The sequence below is a fragment of the Portunus trituberculatus genome, chromosome 32, assembly GCF_017591435.1.
Source record: "Portunus trituberculatus isolate SZX2019 chromosome 32, ASM1759143v1, whole genome shotgun sequence".
Taxonomy (NCBI): domain Eukaryota; kingdom Metazoa; phylum Arthropoda; class Malacostraca; order Decapoda; family Portunidae; genus Portunus; species Portunus trituberculatus.
Window position 1 is genome coordinate 13,221,777 of NC_059286.1, and position 10,765 is coordinate 13,232,541.

Sequence of the window (10,765 nt, forward strand, 5' to 3'; positions counted from 1 at the left end):
GTCATGTGGCTCCATTCAGAGACGCCAGTAGCTGGAAAACAATGCAAAGTATACCAGATATTAGTTAAACACTAGAGCTAGGCATGAACCGGTTCCAACGGTTCCACCACAAACAGCTGGGAACCGGCTCCGCTTTAACGGTTCCACACCTCAAAAATGCATCAAAACAATTAAAACTCACTAGAAACACTCAATATAAACCAAAAATCACACCAAAAAACCCAGACCACTTACAACACTCAACATCATCCCCTACCACACTCAAACAGCCATGCCCCCAAACACAGCTAAAACTCGCTACAAATACTCAATATATACCCAAATCACACCCACACACATCCAAAAACTCCTAAAACACACCCACACAGCTTAAAACACTCAAAATCAACCCAAAACACACTCAAAACACCACACATCCAAAAAGACTAACACACACCCACACAGCTTAAAACACTCAAAATGAACCCAAAACACACTCAAAACACTACACAACACCTCAAAATGCTCCCAAAGCACACTCAAAACATGCTAATACTGAGACACATCTACTCAAGGTACGTAAAATATATCTAAAAGGACTAAAACACACTGAAAACACACAAAATGCACCAAAAACATACTCATAATACCCTGCAGCACTACTGAACACACTTGAAACACCCCAAAACCAGCAATATGCATTATAAAGGACGTTAAGATTAAAAGGGACACTTACCTAAATATTACACCTTGGCTCCTTCTCCTATTCCACCTCTATTTCTCATTTTTTCTTCATCCTCCTCCATTGTTTCTCGTTCTTCTTCCTTCTATTGCTTCCATCTACACGCCTGAGCCTAGAAACACATCAAAACACTAGATGTTAGACAAAATATTGAGGAAATGGAGGGAGACTTAAGTATTGTGGCTTGGCTGCTTCTCCTCTTCATCCTCCCTTTCTCTTTCCTTCCTCCGTATCCTCCTTTATTTCTCCCTTTTTCTTCCTTCTGCTACCAATATCTACACACCTGAACCAAGAAACACACGCAAACACGTAGAAATCACTAGATATTAGGCAAAATATTGACGAACTGGTGTGTTGGAAAAGAGGCGCCAGCCTTGGGCTATGATGAGTCACTCACTACCTGGGGCTGTGGCCATCTGAGAGAACGGGAACGAGGGTGACTCGGCTAAATTACGTAAATAATTTGATTTAAAAAATGACTTTTAGAAAAAACGAAGCCATGGCCAAATGCATGACATTTTTTGACGTGATAAATATTTAAACTAATTTTCAAAATATCAAAATATCTCCAGCTCAACTAGTTTTTAAAAATGTCTAAATTAATTACGTTAGAAGTATAAAACATTTTCAACAGTAACTTTCTTAAAACGTCTTGGAAAGTCAAGCCATTTTCACTTGGAGAGTGTTTTACCACATTTCACGGAGTCTGAGCTATCTTTTAAGGCATTCTACAGCGAGTTAGACCGAGAAGCAGAAACGTGAGCAAATAAAATAAAGAAAAATAAGACTTTTGTTCAACAGCACCAAACACCATTTCAAAGTTCATATATTTCACTCAATAGATTGATTTCATACTTAAAAGAGCATAGACGTTTTTTTGATATCATAAGGGCCCACTTACAGCGTCAAATAAAAAAGCTCAAAATGGGAATTTGAAATTTTTGAGCGTTAAAAAGCCTTTAACATACTCCATAAAACACCACTAAACGCTACATATTTTCCCAATAAAGGCACAGAAAACACTTACAATACAACGAAACATTTATAAAAATCATAAAAACATACCATGGAAGCGTAATACTAACGTTAGAAAATATTTGAAAAAAAGTATTTGACCCCGCAGGCTGCCTTGTGATGGCTGGGGGGACCATGGCGGGAGGTAGCCCGGAGGCAATACCGGGAACAGCGGTGGCGGAAATCTATATGTTGCCTTTATCATTTCACCAAGCCCAAATTAAGCCATATAGGGAACTTTTGACCATGGGTATGAAATAATAGACTGGTGGCTGCATTCTGACACATGTTTGGCTTACGGTAAGTGAAGGAAACAAATGTCAGTTCTTAATACTGACGTCTTGCTTCTATAATCGTCGTTGTATCTATTACTTTTTAATATTCACATACTGTTTTTCACTCTCATATGTAAAGGAAACCTAAAAATAAGGGAATGACCTTATAAATACCTTTAATTGATGAAAATAAGGCAGTGTGAAGGGTTGTGGCGAAGGCTTGCACTGCTGTCTTGTCGCTTGGTCGGTATTATAGCAACACTTCACTTCACTTCACGTGTGTGTGTTTTGGATGTGTGTGGGGGTGTTTTGAGTGTGTTTACGAGTGTTTCGGTATATAAGAGTGTTTTTTTTAGTGTTTATGGCTGTGTATGGTTCAGTATAGCCAACCACCACCGCCACTGTCACCACCACCACCACCACAAGACAACTACTGCCGTTTTAACCAGTAGCAGAAGGTATGCCTGTTAAGACACTACGTATGTATAATAATACTAATGTCTATGATAACTATCTATTACTAAATATATTATCCATGAGATACTATACTTGAAAAAATATCACATAATGATTTATTGGTTATTGTGACATCTTTCTCTTCGTTATCGTGCACAGCTTTGGTTATTTGTCAAAGCAGTATATCAAATTGTATCTAAATGTACAGCGAGTGTTGGCAGCTCCCGCGGGACAAGAAACGAGGTGCTTAAAAGGCAGACTATTTCATTTCTCTCAGTGGTCGATAGACTGACTGAGACCAATTTAATCAGAGGGTTGTGATTTATGTGTATATATTTATTTTGCATTGTAAATATTTCAACAATATTATGTATGTAAATAAAAGTATGGAAGTGTGTATGATTTCAGTCTTGCGTGATCTGATGAGAATGCTTTCCCTCTTTATGTGTATGTGCAATGCGTAGTGATGCTACGTGGCCACCCTGTGTGCTTGTGATTTATCCCTCCCTCCCCCATGCCCTGGAAAAGGACAGTAGTTTTGAGATAGGAATAGAATCCCTGTGTGAATGAGGCGTGCATGAAATTATGAGTGTGTACATAGTTATTGAAAATAATAAAAAAACAATAAAAAAACTGCATTAAGTAAATAAACAATTGCATATATTAAAACTGCCAAATTCAAAGAAGATTAATATGAAAAGAATAAAAAAAAAAAAAACCCTAATACCCATCCCAGGGTGATGACAAAAATAAAGAAAGAAAGAAAGAAATAAAAAAAAAAAAAAATCTCTCAGACTGGGCTCAGACATCGCGCTACAAACATGTCCTGCGATCTGTCCTTCAGCCACGTATGTGTGGATTATTTGTACGTCTATCAAGCTTAGACATTATCTAAATAAAGTTAGGAATCCCGTTGCCCCGTGTTTTAGCTTTGCTTCTTCACTGTCCTTTCCTTAGCGGCAACAGGTGTCTGTTACCAGGTTGTCAGATTGTATTTCCTCTCTCACCTACGGAGGAACCGCCTCCGTGAGCGTGCTTTTGGGGTGAATTGACATCGTCCAGCCCCTCTAGAGTGGTTTGGCAGAACAATTTAACATAAGGTAACTCCTCCCTGACTTCCTCTCACTTGTGTCCCGCTCCTCTCCACGTCTGAGGGACTTTCCTACCCTCTCCCCGTAAGGGGGAGAGGGTTACTGATCGACGTCCCCTATACTGCCAAACTGTCTATCGACCCCACTAAAGCGGGTGTTCGAAGACGAACACCCGCCTGTCTACAGTTAACTAATTTATTATCAAGAAGGTAATTGACTACCATATTGGAAATGTCATCAATGTAAAGAAACTTGCTCGTGGTGACTTGTTAGTTCAAACACTTAACGTAAATCAAGTCAAGTCACTGTTGAAGCTCCAACGCATCCATGACATCGAGATCAAGGCTTCGATTCCGGTGTCCATGAACTCGTGTCGAGGAGTGGGGAGTCGCCTCCCGACCGAGATTGTCGATTGCATGGCTGACCAGGATGTTATTGAAGCTCGCAAAATAATTAAAATGGTTGACGGTATCAGAAGGAGCACGGCTTCGGTCATTTTCACCTTCTGTGCTGCTAAGTTGCCAGAGAGGATTCATGTAGGGTACGAGTTGGTTCCCGTTAGCCCTTACATTCAGAATCAAACTCCAACTCATTATCTGCCGAGAGTACTTCTACTTCCACTAAAACTTCTATTCCTATCACTTTCTCTACTCCATATCTGTCAGCTATCTCTCGTACTCCCAGCAAGGATGAGAAGACTGACAACTTTAATAAATCACATTTAACAAAACTTGATCGCCAACGCCATTCTCATGTCCCCGCCGCTCCCGCGCCGTCGAGGAGGGGTTCACACGCTCGCTCCCTCTCGACTAGTTCCGGAGAGTTAATAATTGATGAATCAATGGATGTCTCACCACTTATAAGGGCCGGGAGAAGTCCCCCGGCAGCGCCTATGAGCGGAAAAGGACAAAGAAAAACGGCCGCCACCACAACTCTTCAGCCATAATGTTCAAGGTGTTACAGTGGAACTGCAAAAGTATTCGGAATAAAGATTCATATATTTGTCACTTTTAGTGAACATACACAGGCAATCCGTTATTTGTCTGGTAATAGACCTCTTAACCTTTCTATTCCCACCCTTACGTGATAAACTTCTGCTTGGTTCCCTACTCGCCATCCCAAGCCTCCTGGCCTCCCCACCTTCCTCCTCGCTAATGCATCCACTGGCACCACACCCAGGTAACTACAAGCAACTTCCACTCTAATGCTCGTTACTATGTAGGTACCTAGCTATGTTATGGCTGTTCAGAGAGAGAGAGAGAGAGAGAGAGAGAGAGAGTGTGTCTGCCTCTGTCAATAAAGTACTACATGTAAACACATGTATGTACCCATGAACAAATCAAGCTGGTGTGTGGATGATATGGGCACATCGCTGAGGAGTCCCCGAAGATTGCGTGGCGGTGACGGGGACTCGTGTGTGGCTATGTTACAATCGTCTTGATAAGGAATCTTCAATTATTGTGTGGTAAAGTGTCACTGGTGGGCGTTACTACCAAATATGGTTTGACAATTTTATTCTGAGAGTCTGAGCGTTATTCTGCAGCCCTGCCACGTTTGTACTGTACATAGGTAATATCAAGACATACCTCATGTCAAAATCAAGTGTCGTTGTAGTTACTAAATGATTATACGTTCTGATGCTCTAAAACGGAAAATTAATGCAATATATGTTTACTTTTAATTGTACTTATATATTTAAAAAATTTTTTGGTAAACCCCACCATACTTGATAACGTTTCCTCCTGTTGTCACGTCTCTGTGGGTTACCGAGTGAGGTCACAAGATCAGCGTCAAGGTGTCAGAGTGACCGTGTCACTTCCTGTCGATGCGCCTCCAGCCACGAGGAAGCTAATACCTCTCGTCTTCTCCACAGCAGAGGAAAGGAGCTTATTTTCTCAATAATAAGTGTTTCTTGGAAGAAAAGTGGGCCTTTCATTGACCCCTCAATGACTATTGCTACAACAATGAAAGCCACCAACGAGAGAGAGAGAGAGAGAGAATGGAGTGCGGAGGAAAGAGGGAGAGCGGCTCACACTGCTGGAACCAAAACTAAATGATCGATTGTCGTTAGTTTGGAACACAAAAGTATTGCCGATATCGATGAATTGATGAGTTAGAAAAAAGTCATCGGATTACTGATGACCTGATGTTGTTATTGTCGCAATGAATTATGGCGATAATTTATTGTGATAATGTCCATGACACCTATGAGTGGGATCCATACGTATGTAAAGTTAAGGATACAGTGTATAGAGCCTAGTATGGAGGAAAACAACACGCAGAGAGAAAAACTATAGAAAAAGCCACGGGTTTCACACCATTCCACACCCACACCAGTGCTGACAGTGACATTGCTAACACCATTGCCCACTGACCCACTCCCGTGACACACTCCCTCCTGCATCTTAACTGTGCGGGTAAACAAACTAAAACTTCAACCTCCACCGCCTCTGTACACTGTATCCTCAAACTTTGCGGCGCCCTGTGACAAATATCTCAAACAATCTCTAATGTAGGCTTTTAAGGATGTTTTCATGTTTTTAGTGATAATTTCAAAAGGCTTCTGCGCTATCAGGAAAAAAAGAATCCAACGAGAACACGTCTTATCATCTCTGTGGCATTTGAAAACCTGAGAAGTAAAATCAGACAGAGAGTGAAGATACAAGAAACAGTTTTAAAGGAAAGCCAAAAAGAAGTGGCAAGGCTAATGGAGTCTTTTCATGATCCTGGCCTCACAACATGACTATTTATCTCTGTAGCCATGGAATAGAAAGAGAGATGGTGACTGGTGTTGCTTTGAAGGGTGTTTTCATGATGCTGCTCCGGTTAAAACGTGACACATCCTTCATATAACCCTTTTGTTTTGTAATAATCGATAATCTAGTTCTAGGGCTTCCTGAATTTGACCATATTTTCTTATGTTCTTATGTACTATTTTTTTTTTTTTCGCTTTTAAAATGCTACTTTATTCTTCGAAAGGATTTATTTTGTCACGAAGGTAATTTCTTTGTGACCTTTGAAATAATAGTCTTGGTGGAGTGTTTAAAAAAATGAATGAATGAGTGTGTGAGTGACTGGTTGAATAATGTGTGAGGAAGGGAGGAAATGCGTGAATGAGTGAGTGATGCGTGACTGAGTGAGTGAGTGAGTGAGTGATGCGTGAGGAAGTCGGAGTGAATAAGTGAGGGAAAAAAAAGTAAGTTAACCAGTGAATAAGTTGGATGAATGTTGGCGCGTGTAGACTATTCAAGACATGCAAGGAAGAGGAACCGAGTCTCTCCTGTCCCGTTGCGCTGTAATTTTTATGGCAGGAAATACCTCAACCCAGCGCGGCCCGGGGTGACTCCATGGCGCCGCGGTGTGTGTGACAGTGTTTCATTAGGGAGGAAGGGGTTGTTTTTTCTCGTCAATAGGCGACAAGACAAGGGTTATAAAGCAAATTAGGAGGATGTGAATCTGTATTGCCACGTGGAGAGAGAGAGAGAGAGAGAGAGAGAGAGAGAGAGAGAGAGTAAATAGATAAGAGAAACAAATTGAAGAAAAAAAAAACATAGAAAAAGAAGATGCGAAAGATCGTGTTAGTATTTTGTTCCCGAAGTGTTTTTTTTTTCTTTTTTTTCTATCCATCCGTCCTTAAAAGATCCCCAGAGAAACAAAGTAAGCATAATGTTCTCAGACTGAAATAGGGAACCGCGAGCTGAAACGTTTAGAGATCTCATCAAAAATACACCGACAAGCTGCGGTGCAAGTTTTTGTGGTGTTCAAGTGTGTTTGTATGATTCTAGTAATAGTTTATTAAGACTTCTACATTATCAACGGGGGCTAAAACTTTGAGAAATCACCTTTGTGACTTAAAACAAGGTAAAATAAACCCGTGAGAAAAATAATCAGTATTTCAAAAGCGAAAGAAGTACTGATTCAGAACACAATAATAAAAAAATAGGGTCAACTTAAAAAAAAAAAAAAAACGAACGAAAGGCAAAAAAAAAAAAAAAAAAAAAGACATTAAGAACAAGAAGAATAAGGATAATCTAAAAACAAAACATAGAAAGAAATCCTCGATAATTACACACACACAAAAAAAAAAAAAAAAAAAAAAAAGAAGAACCAAAGGAGACAACAGAGGTATATTGGACGAGTACAAACATAGACAAAGAATAGTAATGAACAGAAAGTGAGATGTGTTTTATATCCCCGCTATGAGGCAGTATTAACATCCACGTGAGACGGCGTCAGTATGCTTATCATGCGTCAGGGGAGGGTAAAAGATATATATATAAGAAGGGCAAACAGCTTCATTGCTATTCACACCCCTGCGCTCTCTTCTACTACTTGTCTTAACCCAAGTGCTCCTCAATCGCCAGGAAGGTACTCAATAAGCCACATATGGTCAAAATCAGTGTTTATCTCCTGATCTTCTTCTGTGTTTGCTTTTTTTGTATCTAGATGTTATCAAGTGATATTTTTTTCTCTTACATATTGTTTGCTTTACTGAATATTGTTTGAGATTTTCTGGTTTTTGTTACTTTTCCTTGTGCTAGTCCAAAGAAAAAGAGAAGAAGAAGAAGAAGAAGAAGAAGAAGAAGAAGAAGAAGAAGAAGAAGAAGAAGAAGAAGAAGAAGAAGAAGAAGAAGAAGAAGAAGAAGAAGAAGAAGAAGAAGAAGAAGAAGAAGAAGAAGAAGAAGAAGAAGAAGAAGAAGAAGAAGAAAAAATTGCAAATATAAATCACTCTTGACGCCAGCAAAAAAAAAAAAAAAAGCCAGAATGGAAAACAAATATATAGTAAGTACGTTCTCTCTCTCTCTCTCTCTCTCTCTCTCTCTCTCTCTCTTCTGGAAATCAATTTTACCACCATGGAAATTCAAAACTGGTAATTTTTCTTCGTAATAACTCATACTAACATCATGCAGTACGAAAAAAAAAAAGATCGTTATAATTCACTCCTAGTTTCTTCTACTTGAAAAAAAAAAAACAATAAGTGCGTATCTATTTGTATTTCTATATAATCTTAAGGAACAGTATAGGCAAATCTCTTATCAGTGTATTCCTATTTCAGATTCTTGGCTTTGTAATACTGGTGGGATGTTGCGTGCCTCCCTCCCTGTGTTCCACGTGAGTCAGTGCGTGCTTGTGTACGTGAGTGAGTGAATGAGTGGTTGGATAATGAGTGAGGAAGAGAGAAAATGTGTAGATGAGTGAGTGAGAGGGTGAGTGGCCGAGTGAGTGAAGGAGTGCGTGTGTGACTGGATGAATATTGAGTGAGGAAAGGAAAAAAATTGTTTAGATAATTGAGTGAGTGAGTGAGTGAGTGAATGATGCGTGAGGAATACATGGAGAGAGTGACTGAGTGAATAAGTGAGTGGATTCATGAGGGAGTGAGTTTGGTGAATGAGTGTTTAGTTAGATGATGAGTAAGTGAGAAAATGAGTTTGCAGTTACGAAATGAATGACACGCACACACACACACACACACACACACACACACACACACACACACACACACACACACACACAAAAAAAAGGCACTACTAAAAATCAGAAGTGAATTATTAAAGCATCTCTCTCTCTCTCTCTCTCTCTCTCTCTCTCTCTCTCTCTCTCTCTCTCTCTCTCTCTCTCTCTCTCTCTCGTTCTTGTTCTTGTTTTTTTTTTTTTTTTTGCTTTTCTTGATCTTGTTGTTGTTCTGGTCTTCTTCTTCTTCTTCTTCTTCTTCTTCTTCAGGCGGAAATATGAGTGCCCTGTGGATCATGAGTGCCAGACTTTTGGGTTGGAGGACCTCGGGCTGGGCACTAACGAGGCGGCCTTCTGCCAGGGGCCTGACTCCACGCCGCTTTGCTTTGGAATCTTCACCAACGGCACACTCCTCCCGGATGGATCTGGGAGCATCACCACCACCACTCCCTCCAACACCCCTACACCTACTGGCACTCCAAACACTCCTACTGACACCCCAAACACCCCTACTGACACCCCAAACACGCCTACTGACACCCCAAACACCCCCACTGACTCTCCAACCCCAACTGACTCTCCAACCCCTACCCCTGTTACACCCACTGAGATCCCCACTGATTCTCCCAGCCCATCCTGCCAGCCAGCCTCGTGTGCAGGGAAAATGGCAGGGGTGTACTTCCATCAGAATTGTGACTGTCGCCTTTACTACACGTGCTTTGGGTCAGTGGTGGATGAGAGTGTTTTGGTTTTGACCGACCACAGGTGTACCGGCGGCCAGGTGTTTGATCCTGATGCTTCTGCCTGTACTAGTGACCTGTCAGTTTGTCGCTTGAGGTTTGCTTAGTGGTGGTTGTGAGTCATGGAGTTTTATTTACCTATCTCGTTTGAAGCACTTGATTGTTGCTTTTTTTTTTTTTTTTTTTTTTTTACATGAGGTTAATTGGTTAGAATTGATTTAGAGTGAGCTTTCCAAAGACGTATGTGACAGGAAGAGGAGTGATGGAGTAGTTTAGGTATTTATAGTAGCTGTAGTTTTATTTATGTATAGTATTGGTCATTGAGTCAGAAAATAAGCAAGTGTCATTGTGTCATTGGCTGCCAAAGAGTGATGGAAGTGGGAAGTTTAGCTCTGTGATTGGTTTCTTATCACAGACAGTGTGATTGAAAGATGAACACTCATAAGAGAAGATAGAAAAAATGTATGTTTATATTGAAAGATTTATACTTATGAGGATGAATAAGAATATATGTTTATGTTTGAGAGATGAACACTATTAGAGTAAGAAAGAAATGTTTAAAAAATGATTGCTTATTGAATGTAAAAAAATATGTGATTATATTTGAAATCAATTATTAGAGTAAATACAAAGATAAATATATATGTTTGCTTAGTTATTTTATGATCTACAGACAAACCAGAATTACAAACTAACAAATCCCTGAGAAAATAAATGTTACCCTTTATATTTGCATAACAGAAAACCTCCTTTGACGTCCACACAACCAAAGAAAACTGCAACACGAGGATAGTAGGAAAGCATTCGAGAAATTCTAGTAATGGTTGAGGTCCCTTCCATTCCCTCAGTGTCTCGATATGCTTCCCTCTCGTAAGTCACTTGGCAGGCAGACGAGGCTGTGTGTGTGTGTGTGTGTGTGTGTGTGTGTGTGTGTGTGTGAGAGAGAGAGAGAGAGAGAGAGAGAGAGAGAGAGAGAGAGAGAGACCGCTTCGTGTCTAATGTTGGGACAAGGAGGAG

The 10,765-nt window shown here is 40.2% G+C and overlaps 1 protein-coding gene across 1 annotated transcript; it reads left to right on the forward strand.

Moving 5' to 3' along the window:
- Positions 1-8,257: 8,257 nt before the first annotated feature.
- Positions 8,258-10,475, forward strand: LOC123511806 (leucine-rich repeat extensin-like protein 5). The gene is made up of 3 exons (XM_045267834.1): positions 8,258-8,339; positions 8,614-8,669; positions 9,279-10,475. The coding sequence occupies exons 1-3, from the start codon at positions 8,322-8,324 to the stop codon at positions 9,853-9,855; spliced, it is 651 nt and encodes a 216-aa protein (XP_045123769.1). The 5' UTR covers positions 8,258-8,321; the 3' UTR covers positions 9,856-10,475.
- The last annotated feature ends 290 nt before the right edge of the window (positions 10,476-10,765 follow it).

Excerpts from the sequence above, each read along its gene's own strand:
- LOC123511806 (XM_045267834.1), top strand. Across the intron at positions 8,670-9,278 it reads CCTCCCTCCCTGTGTTCCAC|GCGGAAATATGAGTGCCCTG; the intron begins GTGAGTCAGTGC and ends CTTCTTCTTCAG.